The sequence below is a fragment of the Schistocerca cancellata genome, chromosome 1 (assembly GCF_023864275.1).
Source record: "Schistocerca cancellata isolate TAMUIC-IGC-003103 chromosome 1, iqSchCanc2.1, whole genome shotgun sequence".
In the NCBI taxonomy this organism is placed as follows: Eukaryota; Metazoa; Arthropoda; class Insecta; order Orthoptera; family Acrididae; genus Schistocerca; species Schistocerca cancellata.
In genome coordinates this window covers 667296580-667321540 of record NC_064626.1, presented here as the reverse complement: position 1 = coordinate 667321540, position 24961 = coordinate 667296580, and the positions used below count along the sequence as shown (strand labels likewise).

The 24961-nt window shown below is 36.8% G+C and overlaps 1 protein-coding gene across 1 annotated transcript in view; it reads left to right on the top strand.

The window, feature by feature from the left end:
* LOC126092594 (collagen alpha chain CG42342-like) overlaps nucleotides 1–24961 on the top strand; it is a 614083-nt gene that overhangs the window by 188677 nt on the left and 400445 nt on the right. The window contains exons 11-14 of the mRNA XM_049908319.1: nucleotides 4386–4483; nucleotides 5713–5839; nucleotides 12270–12358; nucleotides 20876–20965. Coding sequence (XP_049764276.1) covers nucleotides 4386–4483; nucleotides 5713–5839; nucleotides 12270–12358; nucleotides 20876–20965 — 404 coding nt within the window. The remainder of the gene's footprint in view (nucleotides 1–4385; nucleotides 4484–5712; nucleotides 5840–12269; nucleotides 12359–20875; nucleotides 20966–24961) is intronic.

Here is a 24961-nt window from a genome sequence, read left to right as displayed (position 1 = left end):
TCTGAAATAATGTTTTGTTTCCCACTAGACAGTGCCACAAGGTCCTCAAAAAAATCATACACACACACACACACACACACACACACACACACACGTCATACTAACAAATGTAAATCTACCTGATGATGGAGATTTAAACCTTTGAAATGCTTTGTGGAAATAAATAAACAGTGACTGGTAACAGTAAACCTGTTGTTTCATTTAATGTCAATAACAGTCACGGTAAAGCCTAACCTAAAAAGTTCACATTTAAAGGTTCACTTGTGTTAACTTACATTTATTCCATCGTAAATGAAGTGTTAAGAGTTCTTCCTTTTACATTTATGTATGGAGCTCTGGAAGAATGACTGTTTAAAAGGCTCTGTGCTTGTTGCAACTAGTCTGATTTTATCTTTATGGTGTCTATGAGAACAATACTTGGGAAGCTGTAGATTCCTTTGTTAATACTGGTGCTTGAAGCATTGGAAGTAGGCTTTCATGGAATATTTGATATCTACCTTCAAGTGTCTGTCAGATAATGTTCATGAGTATTTACTTGACTGACTCTCATCAGTTAGATAGGCCTGAGTCCATATATACAGCCCATTATTGTATACATTCAGTATCCTGTTACTTTTATTGTATTTGGTACAGGTCTTACCTTCAGCAATATTACAGGATAGGTCACATGAGTTTCCTGTAAGCAGTTGCTTTTGTAGGCTAACTACATTTTCCCTGTGTCATAGCAATGGATCAAAGTCTGCTACCTACTTTACCTACATTTAATTTGACCACAAACCATAGCACTTAATTACTTCCTTGTGTTGACTGGTACCAGTTATGATTCATTAATACTGGAGTCAAGTGTTGTGGATTTTTGAAGTGCACAATTTTACATTTTGTACATTTAAAACAGGTTGTCAATCTTTGCACCACTTGACAATCAAATCAACGCCTAACTGGGCATTGGTGCAACTATTTTCAGATACTACTTCATTATCGATAAATTAGGGGTGAGAAAAAATCATTTAGCTTTGATCAATGGTGGTACTATTTTTTACCAATTTCAATGTCACTTGTTGCCAATTTCAGTTTATATTTCAGTCAGTTTTGCTGTCACTTGTTACTGTGTTCAGTGTTGTTTTTTTCCAATTTTGGTGCTATTTTTTGGTGATTTGTATTAAGAAAAAAGAAGTCATTTATGTTAAACACATTGAATGTTATCAGTTTAAAAATGACTCTGCAGCCATGCACTGCTGCATCCTTTGAAAAGCAAACATTCTGATAACTTCAAAATTCTGTTCTAGGGCATTATACCGCTGATCCATCAACACTTAACTGTATCATAAAAACAATTGCCCAGAGTATGTACTTGAAGATGGAAGACTTACTGCCTTCAGTACAACACAAGGCATTTTATCCATATTTCCAGCTGGCATGGAAAGTCACTTTTTCACTAAATTATGAAGGGATTTGTATCTCTTCAGAATACGTGCATGGCTGAGACCTGAAATTCCAGGTACACATAAAAGACTCTTTGACATGTCAGTATTAATGAAGTTCATCATTATTGTCCTATAGTTGAAACAAGAACCTATGGCTGTGAACAGTTTTCTGCATGGATTTATTGCCATAAGAGTTGTTAGCCTAGTTTAAAGGTGCAATTTATTGTGTGTCAGTATTTCCTAAACGTCTGCACAAACCATTTGCCCTTTCATGTTTGTCAAAATTTTGCTGCTTTCATCACCAAAACTCACTTTTCCTACAATAATGAAAAAGTCTTCAAACTCTTTTTAATTTGGAATAAAAAAGCTGGAACTTTTATTAGGGTGGACTACATTGGAAATAATGTATTTTCGTTTGACATCAAATCTTGAGCCGTAGTCTTTAAACAGGGAATGAACAGCCATTTTAAGAGTGTGTACAAACTGCTGCCATCTGATTAACAACATATTTACATGGTGTAACATCCCTGCCCTCAGTATAGATAAAAACTGACTCGAATTTTAATTATACATTGCTGTCTTCTCATTTAATAAAATGGAATAATTGTGATGTCTTCAAAGCATTAGAGCAAGAAATGTGACATTTATGTATAGTACTTAACTCAAAGAGTCAATGCTGAAGATGGACATTGATAGTGATTATTCCTCATTTTTCTTCAGTGAACCTGGATTTTCATTTTGGTCTTATGTATTTATGATGTGGAAATGGGTTCTATACTTTTCAAATAATTTTTGACTTTCAGGTTTCATATTTTCTTCATTTGTTAAAACTTTTTATAACTAATATGAACAATCACTTCTCACAACTTTTACAACAACTCTCTCTAGCAACTTCCACCTTACTCTTACTCCCTGCTTCCTCTTCTTTGGCCTAGCACAGGCCCTTCTATATTTTAATTACAGTACATTTGTATTGTTACAGTTACAGTTTTTGTGCTGTACAATAAAACTGAGTTGGTCCAAATTGCTTTAATTCTGACAATATATTAAGCAGAAAATAGTTACACATTTTGAGTAAATTGTGCTGTTAAATGCAAAGCTGACCTGTGCAAAATTTCATAAAATGAGAGGTTTTAACAATTAATTAGAAATATTATAAATTTGGTTAAAGCAATTTAAGTATTTTAATGCCCTACAATAGATGTGCAAAAGTTTAATAATTTTATGCAAAGAACAATATTTCGAGTTATACTGAAGGCTTGCAATGTGCAAAATGTTTACACTCTGAGGAATTGATTACATTATTTTGATCATAAATATGTTGCTTCAAATGTTGTTAGAAAATGAGTAATATTAGTTGTAAACTGACACATGATCATAAATGTTCAATACAACTGTGTAACAAGATTATGGTGTATTGTGTTCTTTTTTAAACAGATGTGTTGTATTATTTAGTTGGAGAATTTCAGTCTGTTGTATTTCAACAGAAAGAGGAAAATGCCAAATTTCTGGACATTTTGTAAAAGTGCTGATTCCATGTTATATAGCAAGAAACTGTTGATTTTGCAGTATTTTTTTGCACTAGCATTTACACAAAATTTTCCTCTCCCTATAGGTATCTGCATAATTGTAAACATCTGAGGTTAATATTAATATAGTCTGCTAGATCATAACAACATGGACAGCAAGGACCCCAATGCACTTAGATGGGACATGCCTAAAGTTTTATCTGTATCTGTTGATAACTTTCCATCCAAGACATCACCTTGCATCACCCCTACCGAGAAATGCTCAATCTAGTGACAACTTTTATTTGATGCACTATATGATCATTCGTTCATTAATGAGTATTGATGGGGTACTGAGTCACATACTGTGTGGTACGATATTTGGCTGTACATGCATTTTTGATTCACTGTTCTGCACTTTCTTAATATGTGCTTCAATATTCAGTGGCCTCATGCATCACAAAAAAAATTAATGAAGTGTGGTGTTCATTATTTTCCATATTAATAAACTCTGCAGAAGCTGAATAGCATCTACAATTAAAAAACTTGATGACAGCAAGTTTTTGTTATCTACAAATTCTTCTTCCTGATCATAGTTAAGGATGTTGCCTGTTTCATTAACCAAATATCATAAAATTAATAACGATGTATCTGTCTCTTGCTCTGTTTATCATTATTTCTGACTTGTATTTTCATCATTTCAATAATGTTTTCTTTCTGACATGAACAAATATTGCTATTGACATTTAGTGTACAATATTTGTCAGGCATAGGTTTCCTTCTTATTCTGTGGCAATTCCCTCTCATAGACAAGTGATATCCTCCTTTCTCTCTTCTGTAGTGCTCAATATTATTTTGGTCTCTTGACTTTCTTCTAGCTACAGATATTTTATAATTCATGCTCCAATTTAACACACATAAAATGCATGCTAGTTGTCATAGATTCATATGTTTGTGAACATTTAATGGGTTGATTATGAGTTCTGTACCACTGTGATTCACTATTTCTTTCTTTGTGTAAATGCCAGCTGCAGGAAAACTTTTGTTCCACAGTGGTGTGTTTACCTATTAAAAGTTAAGGGTACATCAACTATTTGCTATGACACAAAATGTAAATACCACTATTATGCTGAAAATTCTGAGGTGGAATACAAATAACAGGAGGAGTAACAGAAGTGACTTAACAATACAGTATAGGCATTGTGTGGGCAACAGGCACATTAACACTCAAACCAATATTTTCTTTTCCCCTTTAATAGCACCAACATAATTTTTTTGTCACATTATTGTCAGTTACAGCACAACTGCTTGGGAGAAAATAAATAGGACCATGTAATGTAAGATTAAAGAAATGTTTTCAGTTTTACAATTGTTTTTGTTTTATTTTTACCTGTGGACTGGGGTATTTAATGTTGGATGGCCCATGTGTGATTTCACAATTTATGATGTATAGGACCAGAAGGAACGAGGGGAGCAAAAGGTGAGATGGGCCCTGCTGGTCCACCAGGCCTACCAGGAGAGAAAGGGGCTCGTGGCAAACGAGGAAAGAGGGTAAGCCTGCACAACTGAGATGACAGAGCATGCATGCCATTTGTGCAGAAGCATGCTTGGGGTACCTTGCACATGCTTATCCTATGCCAGATCCACTCATGTGCTCATGGCTCAGTTTTAATTAAATTTCTTTAGTTTCTTTGAGCTGATTTAATGTTCACTATTATTTAAACTTTTTGGGAATTTTTTGTATATTTTTTGTCCTCATCTCATAAAAGTACTTTTGATATGGTGGTGGCAGCAAAGATTAACCAGAATTTAATCAGAGCTCTTTCTTATTTCATTTTTGTGATTTTTATTGTGTTAGTAAACTTTTGATCACCACACATTTCATTACCTTTGTAGATAGTTTTTTAGTTTTATTTTCCTGGCTATGCTGAAATTGTTATTTGTTTGTAGTTTCTATTAATGTGTGTCTTTTGTTTCACCCAAGGCTCTTCCCACACTAACCTTTTGTATTAGTTTGTAGTCGAGTTGATTAACCACGCAAAACACAAACAACTCCTCACATCGCAAGTGGCAATGCAGTTGATGTAAGTACAATTATTTGGCTTGTGTCTACTCTAAACTGAGTCCTAGTTCCATTATACTTCATAAGTTTTCAATAAGCTGGTTGTAAATTAAGAAATTCTTTTAAAAAAAATCTGCATAATTGTTCGGCTGAACTTCCATTAATATTTGCAGAAGCTAACACAATAATTACTTTAATGCTATTTTCAGCTTCATTATTATGAAATGGCTTCCTGCACTGTATGTTCATAAAAGGCTGTCATTATATCTATTGTTACTAAGTTACTAGTTTTCCAAACTGAAACAACCATTTGTTAAGCTTATTTGTAAATGGTAATATTACTGCTAAGTGACTTACGTATCTTCTTTTCACAGCAGTTATTCTATATATGGTATCTTATAGGCTAGCAAGAAATTTTTAGCATTATAGGACAACATGAAATGTCAAGACGTGCTATTCTCCACATCTCATGTTTACAATTTAAATTTCTCATAATGGGACCTCCAAATAAAAGAACATGTTGAGTAAATGTAAATTACACAAATGTTTTCTATAAAATATGTGAGTATATATAAAAATATGCTATTGCATTTTATTGTTTTGTAATCTATTAAGTTATCTTTCCAGGGAAAGTATTCGATACAACTTTGTAGAAATATGCTGATATTAGAAATATTTGTAAGCTTTGTGTATTCTTATAGACAAAAATATGTACTAGGGTCGCAAGGGAATGTCTGGTGAGGCAGCTGAACGAGGCTTACCTGGTGAACCAGGTGCAAAAGGTGAACCAGGAGACTCTGGTCCTAAGGGTGAGAAAGGAGATAGGGGTGCCATGGGACTTGCAGGTATGCTTGTTCTCACAACAGATGTGTATTACCAAAACCTATTTGATCTGAATGCCCTGGCAATTGCTATTTGTGACTTATGCTAATGTAACAATCAATAAAATCATTACACAATCACAGTTTGTGTATTCCATTGGAATAACAATTTACATTCTGAAGGTTATTGGTAAAAAATTGTCAAAAGTCCATATTATTAGGCATTTGTTGTTTTCTGGATATATTTATTAATCATTCTGATAATGAATTGTGTAGATGTTAGATAACTTTCCATTTGCTTGGAGTGAACTTTGCCCTAAATAAAATTTAAAAAACGTTTTGAATATAAATATACACATTTAGGATGAAGAAATGTGATACACACACATGTTATTAGTATACCAGTGTCTCAAGACAATTTACTCCTGTAATGTTACTCATGTTTTTGTTGTTGTTACAGTATTGGGTCCAAAGACTGGTTTTATGTAGCTCTCCATGCTAGTATATCCTGTACAAGCCCTTTCCTTTTCTAATAATAACTAGTGCAACATACATACATTTGTATTAGTCTTCCCCTACAATTGCTCCCCCCCCCCTCCAACACACACACACACACACACACACACACACACACACACACACACACACACACCCCTTGATGCCTCAGGGTACGTCCCATCAACCGATTCTTTCTATTAGTCAAGTTGTGCCATAAATTGATTTTTTTCCCAGTTTGGTTAGTACCTCTACATTTATTATTTAGTCTACCCAGATGTCTTCAGAAAAGACTTCCTAATACTTAAACTGATATTAAATGTTAACAAAACTCTTCTTGTTCAGAATTTTTTTCATAGCTTTTTCAAGTCTGTGTTTTGTAGCTTCCCTGCTTTGGACATTATCAGTTATTTTGATGCCCAAATACCAGAACTCATCTACTAATTTTAGTGTCTCCTTCCATAATCTAATTTCCTCAGCATCGTATGATTTAATATGACTTCACTCCATTACCTTTGCTTCACTCTTATTGATGTCCATCTTATAGTCTCTTTCCAAAGCATTATCCAGTCTGTTCAAGAGCTCTTCCAAACCATTAGCCATCATTGACAGAATTACAATGTCATGGGTGAATTGCAAAGTTTTTATTTCTTCTCTGTAAACTTCAGTACCATTTCCTAATTTCTTTCTGTGATTTCCTTCACAGCTTCTTAAATGTACAGACTGTATAACATTGGGGATAGGCTCCAACCATGTCTCACATACTTGTCAACTGTGGTTTCCCTTTCCTTTCCTTCACTCTTTTTACAGTTTGGCCATGATAAATGATTTTTCTTGGTACTGTCAGTAGAGGAGAAAACTGGCACTAATTGGACGATATTCATTTCCCCCTGCGTGCTGCCAAGATTTCTGCACATGTCACATCTGCTTTCATATAAGCACACTGCCCTGCCCTTACCACTCCTTTTCCTCGCCACCCCCCTCCCCACGGTAGCCTTAATGTGAAGACAGGATAGGTCTGCTACTATCCCTGTTACTATCAGTTAAATTCAGTATCTCCTGAGTTATCCAGGATTTCTACTAGTCTTTGTCATTTAACTTATGTGATCGTCTGCTGTCTTCCATGTTTCATCACTCAAAGTTGCCCATTTGTTTTCTGTTGTATTCCATCCTCCTGTTTTAGTCCAGTGTTGCCTAATGCTCCTTCTGAAACTTGGAACAACTTCTAGTCCACTCAGTTTATCCAGGTCCCATCACCTTAATTTCCTGCCTTTTTTGCAAATTATTATGTTTTAATAATTAATAAGTTGAGTCCAGTCCCACATCTACCCCTGCAAATCTGGTTTCAGATCTGTGCTCATTGTGTAATAAATCTGATACCTTCTAGTGTTTCCAGGTCTCTTCCATGTGTACAACCTTCTTGCATGATTATTAAACAAAGTGTTAGTGGTGATTAAATTAGGCTCTGTGCAGAATTAGACCATGTGGCTTTTTCTTTCATTCCTTTCTCCCACGCTGTCTTCTCCTATTATTTTTCATGCTCTTCCTTTTCTTAATTCTAGCCACCCATCAGAATTAAATTTTCATCTCCCTTAACTGAATAATTTCCTTTTTTACCCATACCAAATAATTTAAAATGCTTTCAAACAAATTGTGATACACAAGGATACAGTGAAAAAATTAAAATAATAATCATCCAATTTTGATTCTGCTGCCCTATGTACACTTTGGCACTATTTGCCCAAACAAACAAACAGTGTGAGGGAGTGAATTTTGGGTGAGAAAGAGAGAGAGAGAGAGAGAGAGAGAGAGAGAGAGAGAGAGAGCAACAACAGCAATTCATATTTGGCTTCCATTTGATCAAGACTTCTTTCACTGCAAAGATTTCTTTGCCACGTAAAACAGATGCTACTTGCATGAAATTATAAATATATGAAAGCTATATTAAAAGACTTGCACTTTACTTCCCAGTTCTTTCATCATTTCCTTGGTCATCCTTACTTAACAGAGCAAAACATATCTACATATCCCTATGTTTTTTTATTGTTTTGAGTAATGGTTTTGATTTGGTGCACAGATCATCTTTGGATCTAAAACTGGGAGAAAAGAAAATTGTGTGATAATGCAAAAATTGTAGGACTGTAATGTGAAAAGACATACTGTGAAATGGTGCTTAAAAGAGAAAAAAAACCTGGTTGACTGTACAGCAGTTAGGTTCCTTTCAGATTATAGTGATATAATTCTTAGCAATGGTGTACAACTGCTCGAGTGATGAATGAAGTCTGGAGACTAGCACAGGTCACACCTGGAACAGTTGAGAAATGCAGTAAAGGTGATTCATGAGTTCTGTGCAAGCCATGCAAGTGTGCATTGTGGAGTAATCCAGTAGATGTAGGAAGGAGACAAGCACTTAAGAATCACCTAAAAATAAAAGATAAACATATCAGTCCTAAACAAGTTGTTGTTGTTGTTTTTTCCCCCACAAATTCAAAGTGTGTTACAGAGGAAAGTCAAGTAGACCAATTAAGCTCTTATAGAGTACATAACAGGTATGTAGAAACTTTCAGTACACTTTCCTTGCAGAAAGAAACAGAAAATGTGTTAAGGCTGTTTTTATACAACTCTTCACAGAAAAATAATCGTAGATAGTGCACAGAAACAGAATATACCAGCATGCAACATGAACTGGGGTAATGGGTTTTGAACCGTTGGTCTCCGAATGTGAGTCCGGCCACAGGAGTGCATCACATCAGAAGGTTGAGAGGTAACTGTGGCACTGTGCATAAACTCAACAATGCAACACCCAGCACTCAACCTACTGTATATGATGCACTCTTGTGGCCACTTTCTATGTTTTAACTTCACTGTTGATCACTAACTCCCAACTTCTACAATGTTAAACACTTTACTACATTACTTCTAGCCCCAAAAACACATGACTTGCCTCCTACACCTGCTAGCCAGCTTCTCTATTTTATGAGTACCCAGAAGCTCTTTGCAGTTGTGTTATTATTCAGGCCTTACATCCAATCAGCCTCAGGGGAGGACTGCTGACATTTTCATTGGCCTTTCCATATTTCGTCCTACAGCACTCCTTTGCATACTGCTGCTTCCTGCCAAGATTTCTTGCACATTTACTTTCAGTGGGTTTTGGTGAACACCTGTCTTCTGTGCACTTAATACAGCATGGTCATCTTCAACCATAAACCACTTAGATGGATTACAGAAAGGCAAACCTGTCTTCTTCACATTAGACCAAACTCTTCTTTAGCAGATGCCAGAATGGGCTCTCCCAAGAGCCTAGAGAATGACCACATGGTGAGGCTAGGAATGATATATTATGAGAGGTTATGTCTTGAGTTATGATGTCTCGATTTCATTCTCAGTAATGGATCATTGCCTTCTCTTTCTCAGTTTTGCATGCAGAAAAGCTATTAAAAAATCATTGTAGTAGATGTATAAAAGGAAATACCCTGACTGATTGACTGACTCATCATCGTGTAGCCCTAACTGCTAATGATAGACACTTCAGATCTGGAGAGGGTGTCGATGTTATGTTGTAAATGATGTTTAAGGAGGGATTTTTCAAAATTCCACACCTAAGGAAGTGAAATAGGGGATGAACAGTTTTTTGACAATATGTCACTATTAAGGCAATTTTGAAACTACAGCTGTGAAAATTGGTGTCTGGTTTCTTAGTCAGAAGTAAAGAAATACCTGTTTCAGCATTTCTGGAAATTTAACCCATAGGGGGTGAAATAATAGATGAAAGTCTTTTCATCATTATGAAAGAACTACTACAGCATTGTTAAAGCCATGTCTATGAAAATTGATATTTGACTTCTCGCTTACAAATAAGAAAATTGTTTTTGGAAATTCAGTCTGTAAGGGTTGAAATGGGGGCTGAAATGTTTTATGAAAATATTTGATTATGAAAGCATTTTTAAAGCTAAATCTATGAAAATTGGTATTTGACTTCTCAATTACAAATTTAAAAAATGCGCATTTCGGTGATTTTGGAAATTCAACCCGTAAGGGGAAATAGGGAATGAAACATTTTACTGAAATTTTTAATTAAGGAAGCATTTTTAAATCTAAATCTGTGAAAACTCAAATTTGACTTCTCAGTTCAAATTAAAAAAATGTGTTTCAGTGTTTTTGGAAATTCATCCTGTAAGGGGGTGAAATAGAGCCCGACTGATTCACTGATTCATCATCACCCAGCGCAAACTGTTAAGGATAGAAACTTGAAAATTGGCGAGGGTGTTGATCTTATACTGAAGGCAGTGTTTAAAAATGGATCCTTTGATACTCCACCTATAAGGGGCTGAAGGGTTTTTCGAAAATATCTTGCTATTAAGACAATTTTGAAGCTAGAACTATGAAGACTGATATGTGGTTTCTTGGTCAGAAATAAAAACTATGTGGTTCAGCATTTTTGGAGATTCAGTCACTAAGGCCATAAAATAGTGAGTGAAATTTTATTTTGAAAATAGATCTTTGTTATAGTGCTACTAAAGCATTTTTAAAGCAACATATATTGGAATTGTTATTTCAGTGATTTTGCTTATTAAACCACAAGGGCATTAAATAGGCGATGAAAATTTTTATGAAAATATTTCATCATATTGAAACACATTTAAAGCCAAAGTTATGAAAACTGGCACTGGACTTCTAAAAAAATACGTGTTAGGGAACGGAAGTTTTTATGGAAGGCAGGATTAACAAAGACCTCCAATCCCAGCTACCAGAATCACTTTTTGGGCAAAGTAAGTTTGGAAAAGTTCACGCTTGTATGGCACTAGTTAATGTCAAAAGTTTGGAAGGTGTTGCAATTCATGAACAACATAAAAATTCAATTAAAGAAAACCAAAAAGTCTTTGCAGACCAAGCAGTCTAAACAAGTAAAGCAGTGGGGGCTACGCTAGTAGTAGATATGATTCATGATCTTCTCTGAAAAATACAAAGACTTTACCAGTTATATTACATTTAAAATTGTTATGATTGTAATGATTTTGTAGTGTGTTTCCAATTAGTTTGTGTCTGTTCTGTAGTTATTCTGCCTCAATTTTCTTAATCTGCAGTCAGTACACTATGAACTATTCAGTGTGTCTAGTTACTTAAAGTTTGTTTATGTAAAATTTAGACATGTGTCTTTTTGACACAGAACTTATTATCAATAGTGATACACACTATGAATGTTTGAAACAGTAATTACTTCAAATATATTAATTATTTTGTTACCCAGTTTGTGATGGAATTAAAGAGTACTATGTGATAGTGTCCAGCTTTAATGTCAAAAGTTTCAACACATTGTGTTGCACTTACTGAAGGCATTTATATCTATGTAGATTATAGGTGGAACAGAATTGACTTAACACATGTGAAGTGCCTGTTCAAATTTGGCAGCAGTCACAGCTTTTCCTAGAGCAGTTTAATGTTATTATATAGTGCAAGAAAGCGAAGTAAGTTTATAAGTTGCTACTGTTAATACAATATATGTCAAAAAGATGAATGAGTCTTAAGACAAGTTTGTTTAAAATAGAATTAATGATTTTACTAATATTTGGTTGATAGAGCTGTTGATTCAATTAACATCAAATTTTGTAACTGAAATCAGAATTTGTTTTGTGTCGAAGTTTTTTGGCCAATTGTGTAGGAATATTTTTAAACAATGTGAGCTAAATTTGTGTGTAATATTATTTCTTCTACCTAGTCTTTTATTTTATGGTCTTATTGACAAATTTAAGATACAGAGAAAAGGTACACAAAATAAAAAAGTGTCATTTAAGTGATATATATAATGTTGAAACATTCACTTCCATAGCTTTTTAATAAATCAGCTCTTTATTGGCAACCTTCTTTAATCTTTGAAGATTAGACTTAAGATATTAGACCTGAGTGCACAGAATTCATTGTACACATGAATGAGAAATATGTTTAAATCCCTACTTTTCAGGCAGCCGTGGTGACCCTGGCCCAAGAGGACCTCCAGGTGAAGATGGCCGAGATGGAGAAGTTGGGCCTCAGGGTCCTCCTGGTTTACCTGTAAGATTCTTGTACTTAAAATAAAATTTTCATTTTATATTTTATGGTTAAATTATTGGATGCATATGGTTAAATCAAAATTCTTAGCTAGAGTTTTTAGACTCAGGATAAGGTAATTTAAACTGACACAATCCTGACTTTGCTTCTTTTATTTTTTTCTGTTCTTTCTCAAATATTCTCAATATTCTTCTGCAGTTCAAATTTATCAGTATTCCATTAATAAAACTCAACTACCCAGTTTCATTAGTCACCTTTACTGATACAGCTGCTATACATTGTCATTATTCAGTCACCAGACTTCTAGAACCCACCACAATTCATAATTTTATATAAAATAATAATATTACAGCATCAGACAGCATGTTCTTTAAATCTAATTATATTAGCAATATGATACAGCTTTGAAATTAAGAATGTCAGGAAGTTAAGAGTAATTACAAATATCGCCATTCCCATGACCTGTGTACCGTATTTACTCGAATCTAAGCCGCACTTTTTTTCCGGTTTTTGCAATCCAAAAAACTGCCTGCGGCTTAGAATCGAGTGCAAAGCAAGCGGAAGTTCTGAAAAATGTTGGTAGGTGCCGCCACAACTAACTTCTGCCGTCGAATATATGTAGCGCTACACAAGCATGCTTTGTGGGCACAAAGATAAATACTGGCGCCAAAACCTTTTTTTCTTTTTTCCGCCCCGAGTTTCGGCCACTGCATTTTCATGCATTATCCAACGAAGTAAATACAAATTCCGTATTGTTCATCTTCGAATGTAGCAGAATTTCAATGTACTACGAAAATCCGACTGGCAAGACTGTTAGGGATGTTTGTCAATATGGCCAACTCTACGTTCCGAGTTTTTTCCTACCTGTGAGAAGAGATGGTTGCTAATAGGAACCTGATGAAATGTGAATCACATGCAGTATTCTCTTCACCATAAGAATAATACGAAAATAAACATTTTGCCATGTATTCTTTCGTGTTTGCTGCTGTCTCATTTAAATCCTGTCTGCCTAATAAACTACGAAACTAGAGTGAAACAACAGCAAACGCGGAAGAATATACGTATCGTGTCATGTTTATATTCATATTATTCTTATGCCTAATAGTGATATAGTCAGAAATGAAGCACGGCAACTGACTAGATTTTAAATGTAATGACTAATTTCTGAGCAGAATTTAATGTACTAAATAAGCGATGGCAAAGATTTTCAAACGGAGAAAAATTAGCGCCTAACTCACGTTCAGAACATGTTCTATCATACGCAGTCTATTATTTGGTTCTTGTTGATCATTCTCAAAGAAAGCAGCAGTGTAAGTAACAACAAATAGCAGTCTCTTGACATTGCTTCGCTAATGAGACGATTCGCCTCTTTTTAGTTGTAAGTGGCAGTAGCGCGCACAAAAGCAAGTCATGCCGCGAGCGGCGACAGGCCGTAAATACGCACTATCAGAATGCGACAAACAATGCATGACACAGTACAGTAATGCATTTTCAGCTTAGAGTGACGTAAACACCTATAACAAAGAAAACGGCACTTATCAGATCAAAGCAAAATAAGCAATCGATTCAAACCAGACGAAGCACGTGAAAAAGGAAGGGTACCCGTATAAATACGTACGGAGCGCCTGACGCATAGCAGTGGCTACCTGGTAAAGCTTAACTGCTAAGCTTACGACTCGAACCAAACTACTGTAGCTGTATGGTCTTTCATTCGACCTAAATTGTGTCTCATATTACAATGGACCAACTTTGTTTCGATTTGGAGGTGCGGCCTAAAACTTTTCTCTCCCCTTGAATTTCGAGTCTCAAATTTCAGGTGCGGCTTAGATTCGGGAAATTTTTTTTCCTTTATTTCGAGTCTCATTTTTCAGGTGCGGCTTAGATTCGAGTGCAGCTTAGATTCGAGTAAATACGGTATTAGGTTCTTCATTAAAGTTTGGGTATCAGATTCTAGATTAGTCTCTACCATTATAGCCTCTACATCCACTGGAGGAGCTTGTGTAATAGCTCGATAATACATAGACTTTTCTTTTAAATGTGCCTGTCTGCATCTCAGTGCCTCCTCTATGTAGTGAGTATCAATATGTCCTAATACATTAAATTTAACTGTAATAAATACACCACCTCTAATGTTCAAATTAGTATCATTTCAGTTAGGAATAAGGTTCTTATCCTATCTCAGAATTGTTATTCAAACAATGGAAAATCCAGGATGGAATCTAATAATATTAGAATTATTATTCATGGTTTTAGCCAACTTCAGTCCTGAAGTTTTCAGTAGTGCCTCAATATTTTGCAGTTTTTTGTGAACTCTTTTGTAGTTAATCACATATATTTTAATATTCTCTTGGCTTGGAAACATTTATAAAGATTTGGTAGGAGTATTTTAAACTCATCTATTTCAGCATTTATCCAGTCTGGATGGAGATTTGCTTAGAACTGAAAAGAGCACATTATGAGAACTCCACACACAGCCAGCTACATTAGTTGTTGTCTTTGGTCTGAAGTATATCTTTCCATGATTTAAGGAAGCTTTGAACTGTTAACCATATGGCCCAAGTCTTGGAAGTCATAACATGTCTCAGGTTCAGGGGTTCTACTCACTTCAAAACCCAGAGCCCCATGATCATTTTTTGGAATGGTGCTGTAGATGCAAACTTTATCAAATCACGATGAGATAAGCTGGCTGTTTTAACCTCCACTGTAAGTCATCAAAAGGTACTATGAATAGTCCAGAGGAAAGCTGGCAGCTTGGTTTGTTTCATTGTGGACCATGTTCTCCAGGTTGCAACCCTTTCCTGTAATGGTTAGTATGATAGTCTCTTCAACATAATAAGAAAAGTAAGTTCTTCCAAATATGAAAAACTATTCCAAGGTACTAAATGGTCATGTACCTATTCTCTTCAAATTTAAAGTGTTTCAATAAAGAAAATCATGTCAGTATTGTATTTAATAGTCTATGAGTTAGATTATTACTCTTCTGCAAAGCAAAGAATAGTAAGTGAAATTAAGTTCAGAGATAGTATTATCAGAAAGCAGTTACAAATTAAAAACATTTTGAAATAGAAGCTATTGACAACTAAAATCAATTTCCATTTTCAAAACTGGGAAAATTGTTTGGACATTTAAGAAACTTGTTTTACATTTACACAATTACTCTGCAATTCACAATCAGGTACCTAGCAGAGGGTTAACTGAACCAATTTCAAACTATTTTCCTACAATTCCCCTCTTGAACAGTGTGCATGAAAAACAGAAACTTAAATCTTTCCGTGTAATCTTTGATTTCTCTTATCTTATTATGATGATCATTCTCATTATATAGGTGGATGCTAACAAAATTTTTATGCATTTGGAGGAGAAAGATGGTGATTAAAATTTCACGAGAAGAACCTGCCACCTTGAAAAATACCTTCGTTTCAATGACTGCCACCCCAATTTATGTACTTCAGTGATGTTCCCTCCCCTATTTTGTGATAGTACAAAATGAGCTTCCCTCCTTTAAACTTTTTCAATGTCCTCCATCTGTCCTATCTCATGTGGCTCACATACCACACAGCAAGCTCCAGAGGAGGACAGACAAGCTTAAATTCTTTTATTTTTTTTAAAGAGTGGTTACCATCTCAAAAGGATCTGCTGTTACCTCTGTATTTGTTAGTTATCAATTGAGGACTTCACGGGCTGTGGAGCAGTGATGTTATCCATACTTCTGGGTAGGATTACCCACTAACATAGTCACAGTGAGGAGATAGATAGTGGACAAAAAATGAAAGAAGGGTATCAGTTTCAAGGACAGAGGGAGAAAAATACCAAGCCAAGCATCAGGGGAAAACAAACCTGTGTGATAGTCTAGTCGGGTAGTAAGAGCAGTAGCGGATTTCTTGCAGTCTGTGACAGATCATACAGGGGTAGGGTGGTTGTTAGTTTTTGTTATCATGCAATGCTTCTGGAAGGAAAACCTTAGCCTCACAGAAATGTCAGTCCGGTCCAAAGGCCTCACCTTTTGCCCCACTCCCAAATTCACTCATGCAGGACGTGTTAAAGATACTCTCCTTCTCCTGATTCCTACAGAGGAAGTGCTTTTCGCCACCAACCATGCCAATCAGACTCAACCAAAGACCAATGTTGAATCCTTCACTCCTCCATCCAACTGTGATCCACCCCCACTGCCCCTTAATTACCTTCTGTTAACCTTTCATAATTCCTTAATCTTGAACCTTATCTCACTATCATTCCCCAAATCCCTGAACATGCAAACTAATCTTATATCCACAGTCCACCCTCTAAAACCTGATCCCAACTTTATAATCCTACCTGCAAGATAAAGGCTCCACCATTGTTGTTTTGAACCACAAGAATTATCTGGCAGAAGGACTCCACCAGCTGTCAGATGCATCCACCTTCAAACCTTGCCACAGTGACACCATTCCAAAAATCCAGCAAGATCTCCAGTCACTCTTCAAATCCTTAGGTCCAGCTCAGAACCTCTCCCCAAAGCCCATCTCTCTGCTCACATCTACCACTCTCCAGACTCCTACCTTGTACAGACTTCCTAAAATCCATAAACCCAACCACCCAGGATGCCCCATTTTGCCTGTTACTGTGCCCCCACTGAGAGAATTTCTACCCTCATAGACCAACACCTTCAACTTATTACCCAGATCCTACCCTCCTATATAGAAGATACCAACCATTTCCTCCACCGACTCTCCACAGTCCTTGTCCCTTTACCACACAGTGCCGTGCTCATCACTATTGATGCCACCTCCCTTTACACAGGCATCCCTAATGCCCATGGCCTTACCACTATTGAACACTACCTTTCCCAACAGCCAATGGATCCCAAACCAACAAACTCACCATGACCAACTAGATCCTCACCCACAATTACTTCTCCTTTGAAGGCATTACCTACAAACAAATCTGGGTACGGCTATGGGCACACGCATAGAACCATCCTATGCCAACCTATTCATGGGTCATCTAGAGGAATGCCTCCTAAACACCCAGAATCCTAAACCCCTCACCTGGTTCAGATTCATTGATGACATCTTTGCAATTTGGATTGAGGGCGAGGACACTCTACTCACATTTCTACAGAACCTCAACAACTTCTCCCCAATTTGTGTCACCTGGTCCTACTCAACCCAACAAACCACCTTCCTAGATGTTGACCTCCACATCAAAGATGGCTACATCAGTACCTCCGTCCATATCGAACCTATTGATACCAGTAGTACCTACACTTTGACAGCTGCCACACATTCCATATCAGGGAGTCCCTTCCATACAGCCTAGCCACCCGTGGTCGTCACATCTACAGTGACGAGCAGTCCCTCTCAAAATATACCAAGGGTCTCACTGAAGCCTTCACAAGCTGCAATTATCCTCCCAACCTTGTACAAAAACAAATCTCCCGTGCCTTATCTTTCCAGTCTCCCATCACCTCCCAAAGTCCCACCGTCCAGCCTCAGAGGAGCATTCCCCTCATAGCCCAGTACCACCCTGGACTAGAGCAACTGAATTACATTCTCTGCCATGATTTCGACTATCTCTCGTTGTGCCCTGAAATGAGATATGTCCTGCCCACTATCCTTCCCATCCCTCCAACAGCGGTATTCTACCACCCACCAAACCTACACAATATACTCGTCCATCTCTACACGACCCCTGCTCCCAACCCCTTACTTCAAGCCTCATACCCCTGTAATAGACGTAGATGCAAGACGTGTCCTACACTTCCTCCCACCACTACTTCTGGTCACAAACATCACCTATCCCATCAAAGGCATGGTGACCTGTGAAACCAGTCATGTGATCTACAAGCTAAGCTGCAACCACTGTGCTGCATTCTCAGTGGGAATGACAACCAACAAGCTGTCTGTCTGTCTGCATGAATGGCCACTGAGAAACTGTGACCAAGAAACAAGTGGACCACCATGTTCCTGAACATGCTACCAAACATGACATCCTTCATTTTAGTGACTGCTTCACAGCCAGTGCCATATGGATTCTTTCCACCAACACCAGCTTTTCTGAATTGCAGAGGTGGGAACTTTCCCTGCAATGTATTGTTCGTTTCTGTAATGCTCCTGGCCTCAATCTTCATTAGTCATTGTCCTCTCCCATCCAGCCCCTTCTCTGCTCCCATTCCACCCCTCGTCCCTCCTTTGCTCCCAGTCTTTTTACTTCTCTCCTCTTCCACTGTGCCCCACTCCCCACCTCTCTGCTGCCCTCCGTCTAACCTCCCAACTGCATATAGCTTCCCTACCCTCTTTCCACCTCATCCCTGCGCACTCCCCAACAGCATGTTACCGTCCGCCACCCCTACCCTACTATCCCTCCTCCTCCCTGCCCCAGCATCCTCCTTACTCTCACCCAGTTGCCGCTCCCATCATGCACTGGTGCTGCTGCTTGTAGTGTGGCCTCAGTTGCCTGACACTGCGGTCATGTGTGTGTGAGCTGCATTTGCATGAGTCTCTACGTGTGTGTTTGTCGTCTAATTTTGGCGAAGACCTTACTGCCTGTAAGCTTTATTTGTGACAGTTCACAATATTGAACCAGTTATTAAATTGTTTTGGTTGTCAAGTATAAGCTCTGACCATACTAATCCACAGGAACTGTCTGCTTCAATTTCACTACAAGATACACTGCTTCTCACAGCTGTAGACACTCCACTACTAGTTGTATTTAATCTATCCTTCCTGAACACAGTTAGACCCTTTGTAAAAATTTCTACAGAACTTATTTCTGGCTTTAGCCAGCTTCCCACACCTATAACAATTTGAGCTTCAGTGCTTTCTTTTTGTTCTTGGGGTTCATTTGCAAATATCAACTGTTCTATGGTAATAGCCCTTCAGTTCTAACTGATGAAGTGTGGCTTAACCATCCACATGTTGTGTAACTAATTTTGAAAATATACATAATTTTACTTGCCACATAACTGTGTAAAAGAATAATTAACAGTATCCTCCAAACAGATTTCATATATTATACAGCACTTAAATATGTAGAACTCATAATTATTGCAAATACTACACAGAACACAACCTCATGTCTCACAACAACAAAAACAGTAGAAAATGATACAATATGATAGGTTTATAAGACCATAGTGAAAATTTTAAAAATAAAATTAAACAACTGTTTTGTACTTTTGGTGTCCTGCAGCCTGCATTGAATTGATGAATGACATTATATATGTATGCAGACAAGGCTGCTATTTGTATCACTTACTTGTATAGATTGGACCAGTCTCATGCTACCTGCCCACCTCAATGAAAATTCTGGCAGGGCACAAGAGTGAATTATATTACTACTGCCAGGTAAAATACAGTGTTATCTATTTGGTATTTTCTGCTGGACTGGTGAAGTTTGACACGTAGCGCCCTGTACTGATCCAGTCTATATAAATAAATGTGTGTGTGTGTGTGTTTGTTTCTTCAAGTACTTACGGTGTTGTTATACCCACAACAAATGTCATACAGTCATTACAACATAACTGATATATTGTGTATGTCATATGTATGTGGCTGTACCTTTGATCAGATAAGGATCCCCTTTTACTAGAAAATACACAGCTATGAAGAATAATGTCTGAGTAAGATTATCATCATATTTGGATAACTCTACTTCCCAGTACAGATGTGGCACTCACAAATTCCAGTGCTCTAGGGGTGGGACTTTCTGACATGGAATGTTTGACACCTGTAAAAATGGGATATTAGGTGAATCTTATGATGCAGAGATTTTTATGAAGCCGTTTGGGAGGTGGAGAACAATCTTTATCTATTCTGAATGTACCAATCATTGCTGAATTACAAGAAAATTTCCTCCTAAACAGAATTTCATCATTGAAGTCTTTGAAAACCTCAAAAGTTATCTAATATCACATTTGAAACATTACATGTATGTAATATTTTAAATTAGCAGAGTGTATTGAATTGAACAATTCTCCTGACAAGTGTATGTACAGTTTAAAAGTGCAGGAGGTAATAAAACTCCTCATTGTACCATAATGATGAATTTCAGGAAGAGACAGTATTTATTTGTAAATTGTAGCTGTAACTGCTGCTTACATGGGAAATATTGTAACTGTAACAGTACTAAGGTCAGTAATGAATTGGGCAGAAATGGTTGAAATATTATTTATTTGAAAAAGATATATTATTTTAGATTAAAATTTATATGTTTGTATGGAAATTTTTAAGCTATGTATATTATAATGTTATATTCACTTCAGTTGATCCTAATAATAGTACATATAATAAATAGTTATCATGTTTTATCTATTTCAAGAAACATACAGCTCTTACTTCCTGACTGAGGACCCATCTGAAGCCTTGCTATTACCCCATTATAGTGCTGCAGACTAGAACCAACATAGAGCTGGCTGGCACACTGCTACTTTTGATATGTAAACAGGAGCATGTACACAGGATCAAAAAAATACACTGTAGTATAGTTAAATAATTAGAAAGAACATGAATATTTTCCTTATACACAAATTGTACATTACAGGGGCAGTTTGGACCTAAAGGTGAAAAAGGCGAGTATGGTGACATTGGCCCACCTGGCCTGATGGGTCCTCCAGGTCTTCCTGGTCCTCCTGTGAGTATATGTTGATAACATCCACAAATATGTGCAGTTTTTTTCTGTTTCTGTTATGCAAGTATTGTTAAGTAGCTGTAGCATTTTTTTATTTTAGATTCAAAACAAAAATTTTATGCAGTTTCATTAAGGACTGCATATTTTTCCACAGAACTAATAATTATTAATAACTTTACAAACAGTGTTATGGAAACACTGGAAAATACAAGATGGAACAAAGACTGTCCACAAAGCCTTCTTCTAAAATAGAAAACACATACACATTCACACAAGCTCAAGCACTGAGGCCAGACTGCATACTGCAGTTGAATGTGTGTGTGTTTTCTGCTTTAGAAGATGGCCACATCTCCAAAAGCTCAAATGTATAGCAGTCTTTTTGTTGCGCCTGTCTGCAACTCAGTGTACCCTCTATATTTATTTATTTTATTTATTTACACATCAAGATTTGTAGGACCAGATTGAGGAGCAAATCTCCAAGATCATTGAATGTGTCAGTACATAAAATTACAACACAAGATAAAAATAAAATATTTATGAACCCAGAAAAAGTCAAGCCATAAGGTTAAGTAAGCACAGTCAACAATATAACATAAAAATCAGCTTAATTTTTCAAGGAACTCTTTAACAGAATAGAACGAGTGAACCGTGAGGAAACTCTTCAGTTTTGATTTCAAAGCACATGGATTACTGCTATAAGAGGGTTAGTCTCTGTTGTTGCCCCGGATGATGATTACACGAATATCTTGGTCAGGATTTGTAAGTGGTGGGTTGCTGAGGTATGGCAATACGCAAACACTAGAAGTAAGCTTAAATAGATTTATTAACAAAGTCAGATTATAAAACATTGCACGCTATGCGCACCCATCATCACTGTGTCTGACATCCTAACACCAGCTAATTACGGTCGTATTGAAAGGCTCCATGGTGAGCTAAGAAAAGAGACATATTCACGGCCGAGACCACGCTAGTTAATACCGCCCGCTGCAAATGGCGGCCAGTTGCGTACTCTCTGTCGTAGTGCGGCTGGACTCGCGTCTACTGACGGAGTGAATCGTCAGCATTCCAGATAGGCCAGCTGGCGAGCGCGTGTTAATGCACTGCACGGCTGTGCGCAATCCGTAGATCCTTACACTGCTAATATTTTTTAATTCTTGTGGTAGCTTATTGAAAATGGATGCAGCAGTATACTGCACACCTTTCTACACAAGAGTTTAGAAAGTCCGATCCAAATGCCTAGTATTAACTGAGTGGAAACTTCTTGTTCTTGGGAATAAGCTGGTATTGTTAACAAGAAACAACAATAAAGAATATATATATTGAGAGGACAGTGTCAAAATACAGGGGTTGACAAGAAGTTCATGAACTTACGCAACTTATTGCACCAACTGCTCGTTTCTGAGCCAAAAATATACTTTCAGAATGGAAGAGTTACCCCAAAATATAATACCATATGACATAAGCAAATGGAAATAAGCAAAGTAGACTAATTTTCATGGCGAACAATGACTTACTTCAGACACTGTTCAAATAGTAAAAACGCCAGCATTAAGTCTTTGAACAAGATCCTGAATGTGGGCTTTCCACGACAGTTAACTATCTATCTGAACACGTAGAAATTTGAATTGTTCAGTTTCACTAATCATATGACAATTCTGTGAAATTAAAATGTCAGGTTTTGTTGAATTGTGTGTTAGAAACTGTAAAAACTGAGTCTTACTGTGATTTAGCATTATTTTGTTTTATACAAGCCATGAAATTATGTCATGAACTGCACTATTTGAAACCGAACCAATGTTGCACTCAACATCTTTTACTACCAAGTTAGTGTCATCAGCAAACAGAAATATTTTAGAGTTACCCATAATACTAGAGGGCATATCATTTATATAAATAATTAACAGGAGTGGCCCCAACACTGATCCCTGGGGCACCCCCCATTTGACCTTACCCCACTCAGACCCCACATCACAACCATTGTCAACACTGTGAATAATGACCTTTTGCTGTCTGTTGTTGAAGTACGAGGTGAACCAGTTGTGAGCTACTCCACGTATTCTGCAATGATCCAATTGCTGGAGCAATATTTTGTGATTAACACAATTAATTAAATAAAAAAAAATGTGCCTAGCATTGAAATCTTCTGTTTAACCCATCCAGTACCCCAGAGAGAAAAGATAATATAGCATTTTCAGTTGTTAAATGACTTCTAAAGCCGAACTGTGCATTTGATACCAAATTATGTGATATAAAATGGTCAATTATGCTTACATACATAGCCTTTTCAATAACCTTAGCAAACACTGATGGCATAGAAACAGGTCTAAAATTGTCCACATTATCCCTTTACCCTTTTTATAAAGTGGCTTTACTACTGAGTACTTTAATCGTTCAGGGAACAGATCATTCCTTAAGGAAAAATTATAAATATGGCTGAGTATAGGGCTAACATGTGCAACACAGTACTTAAATATTCTGATAGGTACTCCATCATATCCATGAGAGTCCTTAGTCTTCAGTGATTTAATTATTGACTCAATCTCCCCCTTGTCTGTATCACAGAGGAGCATTTCAGACATCAATCTCTGAAAAGCATTTGGCAAGAGAGTTATACGATTCTGTGTAGAAACCAACTAAATTTTTATTTAATTCACCAGCAATGCTCAGAAAATGATTGTTAAATACTGTACATATATCTGATTTATCAGTAACAGAAATATTTTTACTATGAACTAACTTTATACCGTTGACCTTTTGCTGTTGGCCAGACACCTCCTTCACAACTGACCATATAGTTTTAATTTTATCCTGTGAATTTGCACACCATATACTCTTTGCCTTCCTAGTAACATTTTTAAGCACCTTACAATACCCTTTGTAATGGGCAGCTGTAGCTTGATTGTGACTACTTCTAACATTTTGATACAATTCCCGCTTTGTTCTACATGCTCTCCTTAGTCAGCTACCCAGGCTGCTTTTTCCTGATAGTACCCCATTTAGAATGTTCTAATGGAAAGCAACTCTCAAAGATCATGAGAAGTGTGTTAAGGAAAGCATTATATTTGTAATCTATGTTATCAGTACTATAAACATCCTGCCACTCTTGTTCCTTGACGAGTTTTAAAAAACTCTGTATTGCCATTGGATTAACTTTCCTACATGGTTTGTAATTAGATGTGAGATTTGTTTGAGTACAAAAGCCGTTTAGTGTTAAAATTTGTGCATCATGGTCTGAAAGGCCATACACCCTTTTACTGACAGAATCCCCATCTAGCAATGAAGCATGAAAAAAATACTGTCTATGGCTGTGCTGCTGTTCCCCTGCACCCTGGTTGGAAAAAAGAAGTCTGTATCAGACCATATGAATTCAGGAGATCTACAGACATCCTTTTTCTTGCACAATCATATACTAAATTAATATTGAAATCACCACATATAACTACTTCCTGGTACTTCCTATAAAGTGAATCAAGAACCCTTTCTAGCTTGAGCAGAAATGCTCTGAAGTCAGAGTTAGGAGACATATAAACAACAAAAATTAGAAGTTTATTTCCATTAAATTCAACTGCCCCTGCACAACATTCAAATATATGTTCAGTGCAGTTTCATGATACAGCTATGGACTCAAATGGAATACTGGTTTTTACGTACATGGCCACTCTGCCGCATTAAGATGAGACCGATGATGGCATTGGTGAAGAGCAATCTATACTTTCCATAATATTGTCTTTACTCCATATTGGAATTTCCAGTAAAGTATAGATTGCTGCTCACCAGCATCATGATCAGCCTCATCTTAATTCGGCTCTTAGGTGCATTAACAAGGGGCTGGAGAAGGCACTGTTGGCAGAGGGCATGAGGTCACATTGCAGTGGTGCCAGTTGAGTCCATCAGTAGATCGCATTTCACTAGGCATGGCCTGCACCTCAATAGGTATGGGAAGGGGAGGCTGGCGAAGCTTATAGATGACAGTGTAGTAGGAGGTGGTGGGATCACTCA